This window comes from Seriola dumerili, unplaced genomic scaffold, assembly GCF_002260705.1.
Source record: "Seriola dumerili isolate Sdu_G_001 unplaced genomic scaffold, Sdu_1.0 BDQW01000016.1, whole genome shotgun sequence".
Lineage (NCBI taxonomy): Eukaryota > Metazoa > Chordata > Actinopteri > Carangiformes > Carangidae > Seriola > Seriola dumerili.
This window is the reverse complement of record NW_019174271.1, coordinates 2,102,682-2,126,321: the sequence shown is the minus strand read 5'-3', so window position 1 is coordinate 2,126,321 and position 23,640 is coordinate 2,102,682. Positions and strand designations below refer to the sequence as shown.

Below are 23,640 nucleotides of genomic sequence, written 5' to 3'. Positions count from 1 at the left end.
TATCAATTAGTTTACCCAAGTTAGCGTCACTGAGTTGGCTAATAAGTCTACCTTTTCTCTGGTAGTTCGCTGCCTTATTCCTCACGACTACACTTCTCTGACTCTGACCTGGTGCCTGACGTGATGTCACTTTCAAGGCCGCGCTCTCGCGAGTAATTAACTCCAATAGGATCCCCCAACCACCCCACTCCCTCCCTCCCCTCTCCTTCCTTCCCCCCACTGTTGCGCTCATCATCACACAGGCTGTGCTGTGAAGGTGGAGAGATGTGGCGGTGGTGCATTTGCGACAATAAAATAAAAAAGAAAGAAATTTGAAGGCGTGGCAGCTATGATTTAGCAGTGGCGGCCCGCCACTGCTAAATGAATGTAGAGGAAACACTGTTTGATCTTGGTGGCCTGAGGTCAAAGTTCAAGGTCACGGTGACCCATGTTTTTGTGAATGCACAGATCGGAATCGATCAATAAACACACAGATAGAAAGCAGCAATGTGACAGAAAAACGGTGAAATTGCTCCAAATATTTAGTAACTTTCAATGTTAGTGTCTCGATCTAAATCAGTGATGACACACGGACAATAGGGCTTGATTGGAAGCGCAGATCGTCTAGTTTAAGGAGAAAAAAACGGCACGTCTCTAGCGCAGGTCTGCGCAGTTGCGCAGCAATGGTGCTTTACAGATAACATGAAATTTGGGCTTAAGAGGGTAAAAACAAACAAATATGACTAAGCACAGCTATTTTACTTCTGCCTTGTGATGCAACGACGAACGTTGTGTGAATTGAGGTATTTACATAATCCATTATGTCGACGTGTCGCCCCAGCCCTACTTCTTTCACACTGTGACCTCACAAACACGCTTTTGGCCATAACTCACAAATACATTCACTAATTATGACACAATTTAACTCAAATGTCTATAAGGATAAGTGGACGACAGTGATACAGTGATGACATTCATATCCAAAAAGTCAAAGGTCAACTTCAGTGTGACATCATAATGTTCTGTTAAAAAATACTTCTGTTCATTATTCAACCCTGTAACTCAGGAAGGAGAGACTGTGACCATGTTTCCTGATACTTGGCTAGTTGGTGGAGTGATACAACCATCAGGGTAGCCATTCTAGTTTCCCATTGTTTCCAGAACTTTCTTCACTGGCTTGTACTTTGACATGCAAGCCAACAACTGCAGACTTACTGGCTGCTGTCACGTTTATTTCTGCCATGATGTGCTGATAAGCTGTTAGATCTGTCAGTATCAGGTAAAAATGTCCAAAGCTTATCACCATTATCAGCGATCCAATTTAGAGATTGTTTATCGCCCAGCTCTTGCAAGATGCTTTTCATCTTTGATCCATGTTTAGTGGGTTTGGTCTTTGACTTTAACTTCCTCACCAGACATTTTTAAAACTATGTTAAAATCTCTGCTATGATTTAGTGCTGGGTTGAAAAAAAAACGATTCTCCGATTAAAATCCATCTTCATTTGAACTATCTGATATCGATTAATAAAACCTGAGATGAATCTTTTAATATGCTTCTTTTACACTGTCCTGTGGATGTGTGAAGCTGTCACAATGACATCTGGTCAGGTGGGCGTAGGTGTAGAAACTGCTGGAGCCACTGGAACGATGCTCCGCCACTTTTTTTCTCCAAGTGATGAAATAAAATATGTGCAATTTGCAGAATCCAGTTGAAATGTATCTACTGTGCTTGAAGATCCGATCACTAAAGTGTATGTCATGTAGAGAGCTAATAAAAACAAATAAAATAGTCAAAGTTGTCATGTTGACATTTAAGGTGTATTGATTGATTTCCAAACATCAATCATGCATTTAGTAACACGCAAGGAAACATTCCACATTCCACGTGTCTGGTAGCTGGCGGTAGCCTCTGAGCTGCTCAGTGAATTAAATTGTTAATTAGTAAAGATGAAAAGACAGAAAACAACCTTTCATTCATTATTCACTCTTCTGGCAGTTTCTTCAGTTGTGATGCATTTACAGTCAGTCTGTTACACTTGGACAGCTTGTGCTGCTGGAAATGAAGGCTAGCTTAGCTACGTTTTCATAGCCTAGTCTTTTAGCTTAGCTTGACCTCTGCCTGCACTGCAGCTTCTCCTCAGAATGGATGTTTCCAATGTGGTGTCATTTGCTCGACACAAGTCCGTAACTGATGAATTGAAATGATTCAGGAAATCAGTGGCAATACCCAGCCCCACTGTGATTCATATTTAGTTTAACATGGTTTACACATAAAGTAGTGAAAAAAAATTGAGATTGAGAAATCTGGATCAGACCTTGTGCCCCGCCCACCACCTGCTTGCTCCAGGTGGACAGGTGAAGGAGCAGAGAGTATCAACATGGTTAGAGGAGGAAACATCAGAGAGACTCAGCCTCATGTTTGAGCCTCAGTCAGACCCAGACTCAGAGGAGGAGTCTGAGACCAGAACCAGAGACTAGCAGACGGATCAGAGCGGTTAGCGTAGTTAGCATCTTTTATTTGGTTATGTTGCTTGTTAGCTTGTAACTGGCAGTGGCTGACATAGTGTTACTGGTTGTGCTAATGCTAACTCTCTCTCTGTACTGACAAGGTTTCAGGTTTATCTAGCCCCGCCCCCGTCCCCACAAGTTGACAGGATTGGTTCCTGAGGTTTGTGACGTATGAAACCCTGGCTGTCTGAATCTGTTTTTATGAGACTGTGATTGGTTCACTGCAGTTCAAGGTGGAAACACACAGTCACGATGTTGATGATTATTTCACTCATCATATGTCTGTATTATATAAAAACATCATATGGACGTTAAAAAGGTGAAACACTGGATCTGATTGTAACAAAACAGAGTTACTAGAGTCCTGCACTTGAGTGCTGTATTTGGGGGAAAAGAGGACCAGTGTACCTGTTGGCTCTGGATTTGCTCCCTTTGAATTTCTGCTACATAAATTCTCATCTCATGCCAACTTAATTAACTTGGAATCTTGCCTGGTGATGTCAGTTTGACTTTCTGGCTCATGGTCTGCCTTGTCTTTGTATGACTTAATGTGATAAAGACAAAGCCTGGTCACTGACCGACTGATCAGCTCAGTAATGTGGTCTAAACCTGACTGTTAAACAGCATTAAAGCTCTGAATAATAATGTGCTTGTTTCACATTTTCCTGATTTGGAAAGTCCTGTCAGACGCCACCATTGTGACGTGTTCATGTTATTTTGACTTTTCTGTACATACAATGGAAGAGGAGGACTGTACCATATAATGCAGTATAATATGTGCAAAATCCCACCAAGTCATTAAAGAATAAATGCTGCCAGTGGTATTTCTCTACTCTGATATTAATCTGAATTTTTCTTTTATTTTTCTCAGATTTATATCAGTTTTAATATTCAAAATACATGTTGATGAATTCCCTATTTTTTATTTTCAATAAAAACTGAAATTAATGAGCCCCACTTACTTCCATTACATAGGAATAGCACCTTAGGGCCATTGCAAAGCTGGACAGAATTAGCACAGTTTTACCCTGAGGTTCCTTGGCACCTGAAATTCTTGATCATCAAGGTTTCGGTAAAGCAGGGTTTGTCCTATATGATAACAGCTGCATAATGCCCATTGTAGTACAGTAACTACCTTCCCACAACACTGACACCACACCCTCGAGACAAGTTTTGGCAGCCACAGCTGGATCTCCAATTGGAAGACGTGTGTGCATACATTAACATAACAATAAAGCAAGAGAGGTTTTAAGGAGAGAATAAAAAATCACTGAAGATTTCCAAAGATCATTAAATGATGGCAAGTTTCTGTTTACAACATGTGTGCTTTACCTCAAGGTGAATACTGGGGCAAGAATACATTTGCATGAATTAGCATGTTCAAGTAGTGTAGGGACACTGGCTTTTCGTTACAAACAGACAAAGTCGATAAATCAAAATGAGAGCCAGCCGCTCAAGTGATTGTTGTGGCTCTCTGGTCACCACAGAGACACAGGAATGAGTGTGCAGAAGCCTCACAAAATAGGATGTAGCTCAGTGGTCCATAATTCAAGAATGAATATGTATAAGTAGGAGCTCAGTGGACTTGGCCTAGGGAGAAATAATTTGGTAGACAGGAGGAGACTGGAATCGCCATCTCTCACTGTTCAGAGAGGGTAGAAAAAGCCCTGCAGTCATTAGGAAGTAACATTCATTCTGTACCTTCACTTGTTTAGTCATGAAAGGGGTGGAGTTAGTGACAGTAGTGTGTGTGGAGTCATTAAGGCATATTTGGTCTTTTTGAAAACTGTTAGCTTGACTGTGTTCAAACAGCAAGTCGCTGGGTGGATTTTTGGCCAAATGTGGCTGTTGAGGAATGCTCCAAGTACATCAGTTAAGAGCCATCAATAATTAATTAAGTGGCATTTATCACAAATAAACTGAGCTCAGGACTATAGACTTTTTCCACTTGGAGCTAACATAAAATTTTGGGAGGACCTGCCCAAGTCTAGGAGCACCATTTAATCAGCATTCACTGTTGATCATGAAGGACAGGTGCTTTTACTTATCATCAGTCTTCTTATTCATTGTAGCTGCTGTGAGTTCTATGATGAGCTGTATCATTGCTGTAAAGTGGATTTCCTCACAGTCTGTTCTGCTGATTTGACCCTTGATTTTTTTTAAAGTGCAGCCTTTTCTTTTTTTATTAACTTTCTATTTAATCTTTTACATTATTTTGTTTGGTTGGTCCTTTTGTATCTTTTCAATTCATTGCTCATTTTCTTTGCAATCTGAATCCACATTATATATTTCCATACTTTCTTTAGGTTCAGCTTCATTTTTTCTTTAACACTTTTCCAGAACCCTTGAATTATTGGACAGTCCTAAAACACACGCACGTGTGTGATCACATATTTGTCCACATTTTCTCCAACATACTTCCACTAAAGCTGGTAAATAAAATAGTGCTCAATTCTATTTGCAAAAGTGCAGCTTTTCTGGTAAATGTCACCGTTTTTATTTTTTCCATTACATGCCATCTTCCATCGCATACCATATGTTCAGGTTCTTCAGGTCATATTTAATTAACAGGTCCCACACATCAGGGGGAAATGTATAATGTATATATTGACATAAGACAAACCATTAAGAGACCTCTTAACTTGATTTTTGCCTGTAATGCATGTAAAAAATTTAGAGATTCCTCGGCTCGAGACAGCAAAATATCATCTGCATATATGAGTTCCTGTTCCAAATTGGATACCCTTAATATCATCATGGATTCTTCCTCTGCAAGAGTCTCAATAGTTAGAATGTACAGTAGTGGAACAAACCTCAATGGAACAACCTGGAGCTGAAGATGGCAGTTCACAGATGCTTCCAATTCAGTCTGACAGAGCCTGAGAGGATCTGCCAGGAAGAATGGGACAAACTGTCCAAACCCAGGTGTGTAAAGCTTGTAGAGACTTACCAAGAAGACTCAGAGCTGTACCTGGAGCCAAGGCTTCTACAAAGTACTGAATTAAAGGTCTGAATATGTTTGTAAATGGCAGTTTTACAAATTCAAAATTAAATCAACATGAAAAGTGAAGGCGTCTAAATACTCTCTGAAATGACTGTAGACATGGGTGGTCGTTTATCAGACGCTCCCTGGCTCCATGCAGCACCTAGCTGAAACCACAGCCACCCTTCATTCCCTTCAGTTTAAATGGACTCTAATAAAGTTGCTCTTTGATGCATTAATAACCTCTTCCTCCTACTGGACTGCGGGGCCAGCTTCCGAACAGCACCCTGCATATCCTTGCCTGACATGCACTGTTTAATTATTTCTTTCTATGAGTGTTGGAGCGAAACGAGGGGAAGTGGAAAGTGATGACATACTTCTAATGAATCCTTGAATAAATAATACTGCTGTCTAAGCTTAAGGCATCCTGAACCGACCTTATTGGGAGAAAGGTGGAAAGCAGAGGAAGCAGAGAGAGGGTAAAATGAGGATGGAGGAGGTAGAGAACACACCTGAAACTACAGTGACCTCTATTGTATGTCACATGATTAGTCTCTCAATTACACTGTTACTCGGCTTTAATCTCAGTGGCGGTCATGCTAATTTTTCAGAGCTTAATTTCAGTAAATCAGGATTAAACATTTATATGTTTCCCTCCACCAGTTTTATGTTGTTTTCAATTAACATAAATCAGTAAACAGAAGTTGCAATACAAGTTAATGGAAACAAATTTATCAAATACAATGCAATAAAGACCAAAAATATCAGGTGTTGGGGTGAATATCGAAGTCCTCAGATTGAATTAATTTAAAAAAATCTCTTTAACACTTTGTCATTAAAGCAGTTGATGGAAACACAACTCAAACTCAAAATATATTTTGTCAAAATCTCAGAAATATACTTTTGTTGTGCAGCTCTTCATGTTATTGTTCAGCCTGAATTATTTTTCAGATTGTTCATACAATTCCCTCATTCCCTCCATTGTAGTACAATTTATTGCCAATTTACCTGCACCTCACCTGTGTATGTACAAACACAAAACACTAGACATTATTTTCTGTATTCACAATACATTAATATGTTCACAGTATGCTTGAGAAATTACACGATAAAATAAGGATGATAGAAATCATAGAAATCAAACATACCATGTAAAGATTGAATAACAAAAACACCACTTCAGTTCTTTCATATAGTCAGTATTAATCAGTAGTTTATTTGTATTTTATAACCATGTTTCTTATTGTTTTCTAAAAATAAAAACATCAGAGTCATTCTCACTGCCAGAGGAGCCTTCATGCTGTGAGCTGCAGTGAACAGTGTCCGTTGAACTATGAACCGTACTTGTATTGTTTTTTTATTTTAAATATCTGTTTGAATCATTGTCATTATTCATTGTTCTGAAAATCTGAAGAGAGGATTCTAAATCCTGCTCAAAACGTTCCTGTACTCTCCGTCCACGACATGAACAAAATATAGTCAGATTTTCATGTGGTTTTTAAATGTGTTGTTGGACTGCAAACGTTCTGTTCCAGAAGGACACGACTCACCTGTGCAGCAGCTGGATGTTTCCATCTGCTGCATGTGCACAGTGTTTCATTGTGTTTGCGCCTGTCTGCATGTATCTGTGTGTGTGTGTGTGCGTGCGTGTGTGCGTGTGTGCATATGTGTGTGTGTGTTTTGGAAGGGGGTGGCCATTTCTCCACTTATCAGAGGCAGTGTGAGATTGAGGGCCGTCACCCACACTCTGTTGCCATAGTGAAGGCAGACGGAGAGCAGGTTGAGTGACAGCTGATCCCACCACACACATTTTCTCTTCCTTCATGCTTTTTGGTGCTCCACTCTCTCATACACAGAAGCTCAGTCCATGATCACACTGTAAGTGATCACCTGCCCATATTTCATCTCACAAGATTCTGCAGTGTGTTTTTGTCGCCAGTGGGGAACCTGCACTAAATGCTTGACAAATGTTGTTGCCAAGGGCAACTGCACAACCAACTGTTTTGGCTGTCTCCCCGACTGCCAATCAACAATGACACTGATCGCTGCCTGTTTTTTGTTGTGCTCTCAAATCTGGACATTTTTATTTGGTTTACAGGTGACTTACACAACAGGAAGTGTGTCTTTTAAAGCTGGGGTAGGAAGTCTTTTTTGGCATCAATGGGCAAATATTCCGTAATCACCTTTCAGCACATTGTAATTCAAAAGGGTCTGAGAGCAAACTAGACATCTGCACTTCCTCTTGGTCTGTTTTCAGGCTTTAGAAAATCTGTCCCGTGAAAGGAGACTTTGGGCTATCACAGGTGTTTTCAGAGAGAGAATGTTCTATTGGCTGTTCTACAAATGCAGATGTGTGTGCACGTCCTTCAGATGGACACCTGTCAAACTGTGAAGTGTGTCAGCGACTGTGTCACTGGTGTTGTGAGCACTTGTGAGGGCGGCTGTATTTTAAAATTCTGCAGTGGTATGATTAGACCTGGGACAAATGAAATTATATGAATAAATATCAGTATTGTTATAAATTGTTCAATTTAAAATGTATTCATTACAAACTAAAATAGCCTTTACTGCCATATTGACATATTCCCTGATGGAGACTATGTTATAGTTATGAGTAGGGATGGGCACTTGAAGAAATTTCCTTATTTGATCATGAGAAAACTAACTATCAATTATCGATTCATTAATAATTTTTTATATTAAAAAATGCCTATGGCAGAAAATACTAAAGAAAGAGTCTTTTTCCTCTTTATTCCAAGAAGAAATTATAGTCCAACAACAATCCTCTTAAACACGGCAGTTAAAGTTTAATTGTTTAACTATTAAACAGAACAAAAAAAGATATGCGGCGCTCCTGAAGGCCGTGGGAGCCCGAGGCTCTGAGCCAAACCTCTTCACAAATAACAAACCAAAGCTAAGGCGCTTATACACGGCGTTGCAATGTTTACAATGAGCTTCATTACTTTTTAGCTCGAAATGTTCCTACACCAAACTTCGCCTTGCTCTCTTCATGTTTGCCTGCGATGCCTACAGCAGCCCACATTTTTCTCTGTTGAAAATTTAAATTGCACCCCGGCCGGTTGCTGCCACGTAGTGAAATTCATTGCATTGCTTCAAGACTTGGATTGGATTCCACGTGATCGCCAAAATTCTTAACGGTCAATTGTCGATCATCGGTTAATCATGCCCACGTCTAGTTATGAGTGTGGCAGAGTGTTCAGGTGATTGACAGGATTCTTATTAATGTATGCAGAAAGCTATAGATGATTTATAAAGCTTACTGTAATAACGCTTCATATTTAAAGCTGAAACAATCATTTGATTGACAGTAAATTCATCAGGAACACTTTTGATAAACAGTTAATTTTTCAAGTCAGTTTGGAAAGGAAAGGAATGGAAAATACCAAATATGCGCAGGTTCAAACATCATATGTTTCCTGCTTGTCTTTGTCTAAAGAGACGGTGTATAAAAATATATTTGTGTTAAGTCTTTGTGTCATTTTGGTGACATCACACTGGGCTCTGGGTACTTGTGATGGTCATTCTCCCTATTTTCTGATATTTCTTAATTAGTTGTTATACATATGGTACATGGATGATATAAATGAAATGAAATTAAAGAATTCAATTAAATTAAGGGGGGAGCACATTCTTATTTTATAAATAAAAACACATTACTTTTAATTATTTTAAAAAGTATTATTTTTAGAGAATGTATACAACATGCTTTCCATTTAATTTTTATATCCAGCTATTTAAAGGAAAAACATAAAACAATGTGTATTGCATTTTGCTTTATTTCTCAGTTGGATTTGTATTCAAATAGAAACTATAAATCAAGATGTATTACTTGTCAATATCCTTAATTATTATAGGACAGTTCACATGATATTTGTTTATGAAAAGCATACAGAAATTTGTATGATAAGTATATTGTTATGATGTGTAAACCCTTTCCTTCCTGTGTTTTGTTTGCTCAGATCGGTCAGCTGGTGTTCAAGGGGATGAAGCGTCTGAACAGGATCCAGTCCATGGTGTTCGAGACAGCCTATAATACCAATGAAAACCTTCTGATCTGTGCTCCAACTGGTGCTGGCAAGACTAACATTGCCATGCTCACTGTTCTTCACGAGATCCGTCAGCATCTGCAGCCGGGCGGCGTCATCAGGAAGGATGAGTTCAAGGTCTGACTGTGACACACACATACACACACACACACACACACAAATTCACAAACTAAAGGAAAATATAGGTTGGCTTATCGCTGCCATGATGGATGTGATACAGTTTGTACATACACTACATATTAAGATTTGTCGAAGTCTTTTACCTGGACTGACTCTAATATGTCTGACTTGCTGCCAACAAAACCACAGTCAGAACTGAGAAGAACTTGTGTGTAATGTCTTAGACTGTCTGCGATAACTGCTTAATGATTCCAGTGTTATTCCACCACAGAGATTCTCAACATGCCTCATGGCGATTAAGCATGTTCCTTGCTGAGATTCACACACCCCTTGCAGCGATTCAGATCTGATCCTTGGAGCTTTGGATGCTGAAATTACAGGCACCGTTTAAATGGGTGTTGTCTGATAATTTATGTCAAGGACAGCTGAATTTACTGGATTATGTTTCCTTCAAGAGGATCTGTCTTTTTGGTGGATTTGTTTAGCTTTTTGTCATTTAACCTCAATGGTGAGCAGTACTAGTTTGTTTTTATTCCTTTTCTTATGGTTATATGAACTATTCTATAGCGTTGAACCCAGGCCAGGAATTTCGTCATTTCAGGAGCCATTGAGTGATTTGATGCCTACAAATAAATAACTAAAAAAACAAGAAAATAACACAAATGACATGAAAATAATAAATAATTTACTTTTTAATATAATTTTAAATATAAATGTAAATGTATTTAATTTCAGAAGTTATCACTTTCAGTAGATGAATGTCATTCTTCAAGTGTCAAACTCGCATAAATCATTTTGCCCAGTAAAGTTCAAATAGTCTACTCAGTGGTGTCAGTACAGTACTTGAGCAGTTAAAAGGTAAGTTGGACACCAGTTAGAAAGATGCTGAGGTGGAAGTGATCTCTCTCCTCATATCTGATCTCAGAATAGCGTTCTGTCCCATAAAGGATCTCATGCCTGTTTGCATTCATCATGTCATTTACTGCCCTCTTGTGGTGGCAGCAGGGTATTGACTCTAGCTAGCTGACTCTAGCTAGTCAAGCTAGCTTGACTAGCAGCTTTCGTTTCTATTGTTCCTGTGATTTTCGTGGGCGTGACCATGTCCTGTTAACAGCAGCTGAGAGGACAGCAGCCTTTCTGTGATCAGTTATGATATTACAGCATTATACACATGCACAGATGTGTGTGGAAACTAAACTTGTGTATTAAGCATTAAGAGGCAGCAGTAACAAGTAAACAAGCAAATTACACTGACTTATCATCTCTGTCTGAGATCTGCAGTGAGTTAGAGAAGTTTGAGACAGAATATTGTTACAGGAGGAGAACAGCTCCTTTCAGGAATCAGGTTGTGTATTGAGAGAGAGAGAGAGAGAGAGAGAGCGAGAGAGAGCGAGAGCGAGCGAGCGCAGTGTTGCTGGTGACCAGAGCAGACAGTTAACTACTTAGTTTACAATAGCATGGCCACAAAGGCCAAGGTGGCCGTGGGCCATACAATGTTTTTCAGGGCATCACGGCCGGAGGGAGGGGCAAATTCCTACCCTGGTTGAAACGCTGACTAAAATGTTGAACACTAAATGCTAAAACAATGAATGATCAACAATGCACCTTTCATTTTTTCACAGTCGTACACCAGCTGTGAAAAAAAAAAAAAAATTACAGAACATAATGTGCAAAATTGTACAGAGCAGAGTTTAGCTGAAGCGGAAGCTATGAAGCTGAGAGTTCTGAGAGTTCTAAGTCAAAAAGAGGTGGACAAGTCTAAAGAGCTGTCCTTGAGCTGTAACAGTCTGTTAGAAAAAGTGCTCTGCTGCCTGTCCAGAAGCTGCAGAGGTCTTCAGGACTATTCACCACAACTTCAAAGCTGTCTGGTTTGCAGCCAGTTACGGAGCCAGCCTTCTTGATCAATTTATTCAGTCTGTTATATAGCTGCTTCTGATGCTGCTCCCCCAGCAGACTACAGTTCAGTCTGTTGTCAGTGTAGATGTCCAGGTACTTGTGGTCCCCCACCACATCAACATCCTCCCCCAGAATATACAGCGGTTGTGTAGTGGTCCTTCCTTCTGAAGTCGATCACAATCTCTGTGGTCTTGGCCTCGTTCATAAACACAGGAGTCCTTCCAGATCACCCCACAAAATCATCTACCAGTTCTGTCTACTCCTCCTCTGGCCCATCACTTACACACCCAACCACTGAGTCATTCTACAAGTGGCATAAGCCAGAGTTACACTGAAAGTCTGAGGTATTCAAGGTGATGCTTGTGTACTACTCATCACCCAATCAGACCAAGCTTTGCCCAGTGGGACAAACTGCTGTCTGTCAGGTTGTTGGTGATTCAGGAGATGGTGGATATGTCAACCCCCATTGTTTGCAGCTTTCTCTCAGTATCAGTGGCGGATGGTGTTGAATGCACTGGAGAATGCAGTCAAGTGTGAGTGGGCTCGCTGCAGCTGGTAGGTGATGCTATCATCCACTCTCAGATGATGTTGGTAAGCAAACTGCTGAGGGTCGAAGACCATCTTCTCCAGCACCTTAATGAAAGGAGATGTGAGGGCAGCTGGTCGATCGTTCTTGGGAACAGGAGACAGGCAGGGGGTTCTTCTCAACACTGGTATCTTCTCCTGGTTCAGGCTCATCTTGAAGAGGTGACTCAGGATAGCAGACAGCTGGCTGGTACAGGTCCACAGAACCCTGGGGTTGATACCGATAGGGCCTGCAGCTTTGACTTGGTGGAGTCTCTCCAGGCTGTCTCCTAACCTGCCCAATAGTCACAGTCAGGGTGCTTGTCAAGGGAGTGGTGTGTGGTGGAGAAGACAGCTGCTGAACAAACAAACTCATTTTCTCTCTCCAGCCTGCCCTGTGGTCGTCTGTCTCTCACCTTGAACCCAGTGAGTTCCATCATTCCGGCCCACACATCCCTCGTGTTGTTGTAGGAGACCTTCCACTTCCACAGATTCCCTGTCGGGTCAGGCAGTACCCTCCTCAGTTCTCCCCTGTCTCCAGACCTGACCTGTCTCCAGACTCTTCTTCTTATCACAAAGTACTTTCCTCAAAGTACTTGTTGTTCAGGCAGCAGCATACACGTCTGTCATGCTGTTGATGTCCTCCCCATGTTGCTCACAAAGCGCACAGTCTGTGGTCTGTAGTCTGTAGACTCACATCGTAAATGGTAAATTGCTTGAACTTATATAGCGTTTTTCTAGTCTTACTGACCACTCAATACTTGCCAAGTTCACCCATTTACTCACATTCATACATCACACTCATACACACAGTCATACACTGATGGAACAGCCATCAGGAGCAATGTGGGTTTCAGTATCTTGCCTATGAATATGCGGCCTAGAGGAGCTGGGTATCGAACCACCGACCTTCTAATTAGTGGACGACCCACTCTACCTCCTGAGCCACAGCCCTCCTAAAAGTAGTCCTGCAGTGCTTCCCTAGCCCCCTGAGTCCACCTCTTAACAGTCCTAGTGGATACAGGCTGCCATTGAACCAGAGGAACATACTTTCTAGTGTCAGGACCAGGTTGCTATCAGATGTGGGTTTATGCTTAGCTTTAGCATTTGCATACAGGAGGTCCAATGTTCTATTGTCCATAGTGAGGCAGTTAACTTACTGGAAAATGTTGGCAATGTTTTGTCCAACGGGACATTATCCAGTTCCCTGTAATGGCTAGAAAAGCATTAGGATGCTAATCATGCAGTCTTGCAACAGTGGAGTGAATGGTGTCACACGGTACCTCTGCATCAACGTTCTTTCACATTAACATGTCTGAGATTGCACCCCTTTTCATTCACAAACAATTAGGGTTGTGTGATCTTAACCTTAGTCCGATTGTTACCCTATGAGCGAGAGAGGAAGAAGAGTGACCAAAAAAGCGAGTGTGTTGCGTTTTGCTGCATCTCTCCCTCATTGACTTCAGATGTTTTACCACCATAAAAAGCAGCAGGATCAGAAACTGAACTAAATGATGTGTTCTGTCTGTCTGTCATCTCCTCTGCTCTTAAATCACAGCTGCTCCTACACACAACAAGCAGCTTTATTACAATGTGTGTGTGCACATGTATTGCAATCATGGTTATATGTGGTTATATATGTTAAACATTGTGACAGGCAAATTAAATTTAATATGAACCTCTTAAGCTCGCTGGGCCCAGTACCGGGTCCGACAGAACAGTGCGATAAATAATTGCCTGCAGAAAGTTGATTGAACACTACCAAAACAACAGTCCAAGTGTGTTTAGAATATTTGTTTGGCAATGAAATAATTTCAATATTTCTGTTTCAAAATAAGTAACCTATCAATGTTTACTGAAACGTGACAGTACATGTAATCCGCTCTCTCCACCCCACTGTGCTGGGTGTCGTATGAAACTAGAGAAGCTACTCTATTTGCTTGCTATTCTATTGATAGCATAGCATAGCATAGCATAGCATAGCCTGAGCTGACCATATCAGCCCCAAAGCAAACACGGGACCAAACTTCTCATTTTACAGTCCACATGTCAATTTTGGGTTTATGACTAAATGTTCCATTATATCCCAAAGCGGTTCTAATCAAAAACTACAAATAATGTTTCCTTACCTTTTCTTGGTAATTTTGAGTCTACCCATACGATTTCCCAGTCAAGTCGGCCAAGATGGGAGCCTGGATAACAGAGACTGAGCCCAAAGCCTGAATTTCATACATGATCTTTTGTTGCCATCTAGCACGGGTTTGGTGATACAGCCGTTTAAAAAGACAGCGCTATCGTTTTCGACATCTCGTGAGGTTTTGAACGGTATGTCACACTCCTATGGGACTTGCTTCCTCGCGATACTACACCCATGCATAAGTACAAGAGACTTTCACCCCAGATTGGGATTTTATACATGACGCATGGCCAGTTGAGCTTTGTGTATGGTATGTTTTATGTTTATTTTTCACTATAACGATGTCTACAAAGTAGAATCAACATAATATTGCAATTTAGATGTCCTGGGAGAGATTCAGAGGAAAAGTGGAGACAAAATTATACAATTTAGTTGTTTTTTTACACACAATGGTTGTGCACAATTAAATCTGATGATGTACAGGGTAAATGAAGTGGCTAAGGGTTGTATTATGTGCGCACAGCCTCCTGTAGTGGAAATCATTGGTATTTCGTAGCCAGATTTCATTTCAAGAGGTTAAAAACCCCTTTGGCGCACTGGGTACCTTGGCTATCCAAGTGTCCAAATGAAGAGTCCCCATCCCTACTAAAACCTTTGTGGAATTTGTGTGCTTTGTGGTATTTTTGCCAACATTGGTACAGTTGTAGCCATGAAGTTGTTGAATGAAATCAGTGGCATCTCTGTGCATAAGATCATTACTATCAGGGTGTTATCCACTGCTATAGTAACAGTCACAATGTTACTGAAACTGGGAATAAATTCTCTGAGGTCTTACCTATTCATAGTGACCAAGCTCTTGCATATTGACCTGATAGTTGTGGAGCTATTCTTGATCTACTGTTTTATGGGTATGTCTGTCTAGGCGACGCACACCTCCCAGCATCCTTAGGGCTTTTAATACTCCAAATAATAAGATCCTAGATTAATGGGAAAACAAGTTAAATATCGCCTTGACATTTGCAAAGGCATGAGCAATCGGCGGTTGTTCTGATGATCGTTTATCACCGATATCAGCGTCCATCAGCACAACCCTACAACCAATGCAATTGCTCCTGCCTTTTTTTTTTTACTGCCCTATAAAAAGTCCCTGTCCACCCGAACAGTCCTGAAACTAGGTACAGCCGCACTGTGGTCCGGGAGCAGCCATGTCTCTGTGAAACACAGAATGCTACAGTCCTGGTATTCCCTCTGGTTCTTGATCAGCGCACCAAGCTCATCCATCTTATTGCCCAAGGACCCCACATTCCCCATGATGATCGCTGGAACAGAAGGTTTATATTTCCTCTTATACGCTCTGCGCTTAGCTCCAGCTCTGCAACCCCGACGTCTCCTCTGCAGCTCCTCTGGGATTTCAGTAGCACTGGTTTACTCAATGCGATCAGCTGGTCCCATGAGAAAACAATGCCCTCACTCCTCTCAACATGCCCTCCCCATTACAGAGTGTAGAAATTAACAGGGAAACCACCAAAAAAATGTGGAAAACAAAAAGTAGCCATTGTCACACATTGCCAAATTAACACAAACACAGAAATAAAAAATACAGTGAAGAAAAGTGATGAAAAATCAAACACACACCAGGAGCTGGAGCCACTCAGCATGACACCATCAGGCGAAAAACATGTGGTGTCTGCCTCAACAGTATTTTCCAGGTACACCACACATCTGAAGCGCTGCTGTGGTGGTTCAGAGCTTTATTTGAACTGTGTTATGTTCACGCTGGAGATGAAGAGATGCTGAGGACCAAACCCTCCTTCCACAACACATCAACCTTTTCTTTCTCCATTGATGTTTAAAAAAACACTACAGAATAGTTTCTATAGTATCTAATATTCCTGTTTAAATGAGCAACACTCAGAGTTAATTAAAGTAACATTCTAGGGTTTTATTAGGCGTTCATTAGCACTCTGTGGGTAGTTTGATCAGATTCGATTGACAGTGACAAGTTCCAACAATATTATATTGTGCTTATGTAGCACCCCATCACACTTAGTAAGAAACTGGTTGAGAAATTAGGTTTTGAGGGGCTTTAATGCAGAGCTGTTCAGCTAATTATAGAATATTTAAAATGCGTTGCTAGTTTAATTTTAGGCCCATTGTAGGCTGAGGGTGGAAACTTTTCACCTTTTGGCAAAAATCTGTGTTTTGAATCCAGAAGTCATTTGTATGGAGATAGATCCTTCAGACAAAAAACACCATGAGCATGAACTGCTGGAACAGCAATCTGGTAAACTTCTCCTCCAAGTTTGGAATGATTGTAAAATAGAACTTTAAATAAATGCACAAAAAGTCAACTATTGACAGTTTACTCTAATAATATTGGTCGGTCTGTTAGTAAAGCTATCAGGTCAGATCCTTACACACACTCAGATAAATAACTCAGACAGCCAAAAGTCTTTGTTCTCTCACATGCAGACTTACACAGGCATGCACAGACACAATGCTGCGCAGTGCCAGCCAATGACAACAGGTACTTTTCATACATCACCATTAAACTTTAGCCAGGCAAATGTCTGACATCATGTTTTCAATAAATTGTGATTTGTACTGGTTGCCAGGGAACAAATGATCCTCCCTCTGTTTTCTCATTTATCACTACAGTGTCCTTCCAGTGTCTCTCTCCTGTATCCCCCTCCACCCCAACCCCCATCCCCAACTTCTACCTTCCTCACTCTACCCCTCTCTGTTTGTCTTATTAATTTCTCTCTCTCTCTTTCTCTCTCTCTCTCTGTAGATTGTATATGTAGCTCCAATGAAGGCCTTGGCAGCAGAGATGACTAATTACTTCAGTAAGCGATTGGAGCCACTGGGAATCACCGTTAAAGAACTCACTGGAGACATGCAGCTAACCAAAGGAGAGATTCTACGAACACAGGTACATCCACACTCTATCACACACACACACACACACACACTCTAGTCTTATGTTCGCTGTGAGGACACTCATTCACATAATGCATTCCCTAGCCCTTCACCCGAACATCACCCAATTCTAACCCCAACCCAAAAAGACAAGTCTTCATCAATAAGCCCTGGACCGGTCGGCACCAAATTGTCCTCACAGCGATGTTTTCAAACCAAAACAACCATAGAAAGACATGTACACACACACACACACACACACACACACACACACACACACACACACACACACACACACACACACACACACACACACACACACACACACACACGCTATGAGATCTATCATGTTTCCAAAAAAAAGTTCAACAAAAGCTGCTGCCCCTCCCCCAGGTTTCCTCTTCTGTACATGCATGTTCTCTAGCACCCCCAAGTGGACTGGATTGTAACACTTATTGGAGGCCATTTCATCAAATATTCTGCATCAGTCACAATTCTGTCTATTATTATTCACAAGTGTAACTTTACTAGGTCAACACTTTGACAGTCAACTACTGCTGCAATGGATTTACAGAGGTTATGATTGGAATCCTAGTGTTTTTATTTGCACATAGCCTTAGTGTTCAGTGCCACTGTATATATGTTTCCAGTCCTTTATCTGCTAGTAGTATATCCTGAGCTCTTCCTCTGTGACACAGAGATGGTCAACAAAAATGGAAGAAACAACTATGAAGTAGGGATAGACTGAAATGTTTTTTTCAGGGCTGATACCGATACTGGTTATCGGTAAACAGGGAGACCGATAACTGATATTTGAAATTGATATGCCATCACAAAGCTACTGCTGTATAAGGACACTCACCTTGGCGTCCAGGTGTTTCTATTATGTTGTCCTCGCCATTTATATCAGTGAGAGTAGCTAAATAACAGAAACACCTCTGTACAATGTAACACAGCTCCACACACTACATCCTCCATAATAATAATCAACAACTGTCTACAAGAATTTTATTACAAATTGAACATTATAACCTTCATGAAGGAGGATTTACTGTAGAACTGTTGTATTAGTCAAGTCAAGTCAAGTCAATTGTAATTTGTATAGCGCCAATTCACAACATAAGTTATCTCAAGGCACTTTCCAAATAGAGCAGGTCTAGACCTTCTCTTTATAATATTATTTACAGAGACCCAACAATTCTCACCAAGAGCAGCACTAGGCAACAGTGGCAAGGAAAGACTTCCTTTTAAGAGGCAGAAACCTCGAGCAGAACCGGACTCAGGGTGGGCCGCCATCTGCCTCGACCGGTTGGGTTGGAGATAGAGAGAGAGAGAGAGAGAGAGAGAGAGAGAGAGAGAGAGAGAGCACGGAGGAAAAAATGAAGAACCTGCAATGATAGCAATATTAATAGTAGTGATAGCGATCACTAAGTGTCTATGTGTGTGTGTGTGTGTGTGTGTGACACTGAGTGTATATTAGTAGGTGTATGCACAGGCTGGAAAGAAGCTAACTGGAATGAATTGGTAATAATTTCATCATATATTATCATCATCACCTTGTAACATGTTTTACCTCTCCCGTCCCCCTTTTCAGAGGTGACATGTTTAGTAACATTTTTACACAGTGATTTTACTTCTACTGCAGTAAAATGTCTTTTCAGTAACAGTTAGGCTGACGTCAGTGTAGTGTCTCATCTCCAGTTGTAGGAGTTTCTCATACTAGTAGTGTTTATTGCTGCTCTATTTATCACAGCTAATGCTTCCTTTTTTCATCACAGTGTTTAACTACCTGCTGTACATTTAAACTTACCCTAGTTCTGCTCCAGCACCCAGAGCTCTCTGCTCCTTTTAGTGACTTTTAGTAATTTAGCAGTTGTTTACATGCTGTTCAGATCAGCTAGTGACTTTAGCTTAGCAGTTAGCATTAGCGTCTCTCTCTCTCTGTGTCTTGAACCAACAGATGAACATATTCATCTGTTGGTTCAAGACACAGAGAGAGAGAGTCGTACATATTATGTGAATACAAACAGTCTGTTCAATCAAACTGCAAGTTGAAGACTTGTGGCCAAGGTCTAAAGTTTGAATGTACCCTTTAAGCAACCGAAGTCACAGCTCTTTCAGGAAAGACGGGAAGAAGCGGGGAGTGGGTCAGCTGTTATTGTGAGCTATTACCTGGCTCACATGTCCTCTATGCTTAAGTAAAGTTATAGTGAATGCATTCTGCACTACCTTATTAATGAAGTGTTTTTGTCTTGAATTCATTGCACAGTGATTTTCTGTGTCCATGAAGGTTCTTTCTAGTATACATGCTTTCTTATATTATGAATTATTTCTCTGCTTCACCTCACTGCCTTTATTAAGCTATCAAGCTGTTTCGCAGGTTTGTTTTTTCGAGCTGACCACAGCAGTTCCTTATCTGGCTGTGGTGTGCTGCTTTGGTTTGTTCTCTGACAGGACTGCAACACAGTCCACATGATGATGATAAACCACGCACTGTCTTTTTTTTAATGATAATTACTCAGTGTCACACTTCCATCACACAGTGTCAAAGGTCAGATATTTTGGCAGCATCTTGGAGAACTTCTGTATCTGTGTTTTTGTGTCTGCATATGATATTTAATTACAAGATCTCAACAGTGTTGCACTGTTAGATTACTGAGCAACATGGTGCAATACAGTGAGTCATCTGCCTTTTCTATTTCCTTCTCTCCACATATTTGCTTGGACTTATCCAGGTTTCAGTGCAGTGTTTGCTCTAAATAGAGCCACCTCCATAGCACCACCATGCAGCGTGGGTGTATGAAATATTCAGTCAAAGTAAGAGCTGGGCGCCAGACAGGGGAGTAATCCCAATCCCAATCCTGTCACTTTTTAAAAAAATATAGACATAAGTAATTTATATTGATAACCCAAATAGCTTGTTACCCTTACGACCAAAATATGTCTCAGGAGAAAAAGAACAAAATCACAATCAATCCCTCCTCATCAGTTAAATGTTGTTGGACAGAAACCAAATAATAATCAAAATTAAAGCTGTACGCAGCATTGATTGGGCCCTCACATTGTCGTTCACGTCGAGAGGGTCTGGTTTGTAGGGGTCACTATCGATCCATTTTGCCACGGCCAAACCTGAGAAATCAGATATCAATTTCAGCCCCTTCTGATGCATGTGCCAGGGTTTGTGAGTTTTCGAGCATCTCTAGTCCCTCAATAACAACTCCCTGTTTCTAATGTCAGAATTTGCTGCTCTCCCATTCATTAAAAACAATTTTCACCATCATCATCAAGGTCTGAAGGCTTGTCTCGCCACGTTTGAAGTGAATGTGGTCAACCCGCTAGGAAGAGTATATCAGAGAATAAAACATGTCATTTTCTTTTGCCAGTAGGTGGCGCTATGACCACAGCTGAATACGGGCATGTAGATATGTTCAGGCTATGCTCTTATCAAACATGTTAAGTTTGGGGCGGATTGGACAACGTATATTTGAGTTACAACAACTTCATCTTCCACAGCCAAACACAGAAATATGTAACTTTGCCACAGACACACCATTCACTGAAAACTCACACACACGCGTCACAAAGGTCTTTAGATTGCACTGACCAAATTTGAGGTGGAGCTGATCATTTCTGTGGGAGGGGTTTGTTAAAGTACAATGGGCCTCATTCACCAACCATTCTGAAGAAGAAATTTCTTCTTAAAACCCACTTACGTACTTTTTAGGTCGATTCTGACATTCACCAGTGTTTTCTTATTTGGCATTTTTTCTTAGGTGAGAACAGAATCTACGTACACTTAACGAGCACTCTTATGCACATTTGAGTGCTGACATGTTTGAGCAAAATGGTTATTACGTTTTCTTCTGTTCTACAGTTATGTAATAATATATTATTCAAATGACAATAATATTTTTGTCATTTATAATATTTTTTTAAAAATAACTTTTGTTATTTTACAAAGCATTACGGTCTTTTAAAATAAATGAGCACTACATTAACACTTAACCGCCTGTTTGCGGCTCACGTCCTGCAGCAGTACCTCCACTTCAGAACTACTAAAGTTCCCTCTGCGTTTTGATTCCGGTGCTCCGTCTTTAGATTTTCGTTTTGGCATTTTCTCCACTTTCCCCTCACGGTATCTCTTTGTAACTTCTGTCTGAGTCTGCACACGACCCTTCAGTCAGTGGTTGGCAGCGGCCGACCCGTGGGCCAAAACTGGCCCACCAGCTGTAATGTCTGCTCTGCCAGATTATTTTGATAATCAGATTTTTTTTTTATGCCTCAGCACTGGTGACAGCCAGAGGCATTATGTTTTCAGGTTGTCCGTCCATCTGAAGAATAAGAATAAATATAAGTTGTGACCAATTTATATTGTGAGTGGTTCAGGTTCTAACCTTTACTTTTTCCACATCCCACAGACCTAGTTATTTTATTAATCACTTGTGTTCAAAGCAACACCTTTCTCTACTCTTAGTGGTAGTTACCAGTATGGTTGCAGTATAAAGACAAAATCAGATGTTCACCTTTGATTAGAAAGCTGTCTGGAGTGTCTGTGGTGGTTCTGCTTGCATTAGAATGAGGAAATGAGCAGGTTATTGAACAGAGGCTGGAGGAATAACTCAAATCTTTGAAATGTGATAAATGACAGTGTTGAACATGTCAGAGCAGCTTCGTTAATCACATTCTCATGCTGGCATAAGAGATCTTTGGTTACGTTATGAACCTTCACTTATTATGAAGGTACACTGGTGATGGCTCCTATATCTGAGATCACAATCATTCTCTTTAAATTTTGAGCTCACATTGACAATAGCCAGGCCCCACAATGCAACAGTTTCTCTGCACATGTGGAAAAAAAATTATTTTGGGTGGGCGGTGCCAGTGAGTTCTCACATCAAGTGTGAGGGGGTGGCACAGGTGGCAGAGTGGTTGTCTACTGATCGCAGGGCTGACTGTTCGATCCCCGGCTCTTCTGTCGGTGTGCTGAAGTGTTCTTGGGAAAGACACTGAATCCCAAGTTGCTCCCGATGGCTGACAAGCGCCTTGCACTGCATCTCCACCACTGTCAACATGTGGATGTGACTAGTAGTGTAACGCGCTTTGAGTGGTTGACAAGATTAGAAAAGCTATATATAAATGCAGTCCATTTACCATTTCACCTGAATTGACAACATACGTGCGTTCACTAAACCCAGACAGTAACAAATATGTTGCACAAGCAGAGGAGACAGGACCCTGGACCTGCTGTATGCTAATGTTAAAGAGGCCTGTGTTCATTACCATGAACACACACACACACACACGCACACACACACACACACACAGTGTTCTCTATTTTGACTCAGTTCCACACACACCATCTTTCTTCCAGAAATACTCACAGGGGGACCAAAGGTGGATTAATCCACCGCTGAAAATAATAATGAATTGATAATGCACTATTTCCTCCTGTTTGAGTGACTGTTGGATACAAACTATTGTTGCTAGCTGTTTTGGAAAATACTGAGCATTTAAAGAAAATAAAATTCTAATACTGAGAAGTTCCTCCCTTTGCTTTCAAAACAGTTGTCTTAAAACAGTTCTTCATGTCACTGATTCCACAAGATGTTGGATTCCTGTGAGATTCTCATTGACATGATTGCATCACATAGTTTTTGCAGATTTCTCAGCTGCACATTCATGCTGCTTTTCTCCTCTTCGACCACATCCCAAAAGTTTTCTATTGGATTCAGATCTGGTGACTGAGGAGGCCACTGACCTGAAGTATACTGAACTCACTGTCATGTTCATTTCATGTTGAGAAATATTTTGCTGCATGATAATGCAGGAATTAGCCACTACAAGGTGGGGAACTGCACGTGGTTCAGTCTTCAACTGTCCAGTGTTGGTGATCTTGTGTCCGCTGCAGCCTCAGGTTTCTGTTCTTGGTGACAGGGGGGGGGGGCTGATGTGGTCTCTTGCTGTTGTCGACAATCCACCTCCAGGTTCAGTGTGTTGTGCATTCTGACATGCTTTCCTGGAATTTTGTTGTTTTTCCCACAATAAATTCTAGAGACTGTTGTGTGTGAAAATCCAGGAGATCAGCAGATTCAGAAACACTCAAACCAGCCCATCTGGTACCAGCAATCACGCCACAGTCGAACTCGCAGAGATCACATTCTTTCCTTATTCTGATGTTTGATGTGAACATTAGGTGAAGCTCCTTAATCTGTATCTACAGGACTTTATTCACTGCACTGCTGCCTTGTGATTGACTGATCAGATAATTGTATGAATGAGTAGGTGTGCAGGTGTTGCTGATAAAGTGCTTGATAGGTGCATATGCAGGTTTTGTTTTGTTGGCTCTGAATCAGCGGGCTCAGGGATGGCTGCCACACACAGGAGGAAAATCTGAAAGTGCTGAGTGATCGTCAGCTTAGGTCCTTTTTTTGGGAGTTCTTGAGAATAACGATCCAATATAACTGGAG

At 41.0% G+C, this 23,640-nt stretch overlaps 1 protein-coding gene across 2 annotated transcripts in view; it reads left to right on the top strand.

Annotated features, from left to right (window-relative positions):
* The window catches only part of ascc3 (activating signal cointegrator 1 complex subunit 3), a 203,325-nt gene that overhangs the window by 61,393 nt on the left and 118,292 nt on the right, over positions 1-23,640 (top strand). For both annotated transcript variants that reach the window (XM_022750817.1, XM_022750825.1), the window contains exons 9-10: positions 9,451-9,654; positions 17,046-17,186. In XM_022750817.1, the coding sequence (XP_022606538.1) occupies positions 9,451-9,654; positions 17,046-17,186 (345 nt within the window). The remainder of the gene's footprint in view (positions 1-9,450; positions 9,655-17,045; positions 17,187-23,640) is intronic.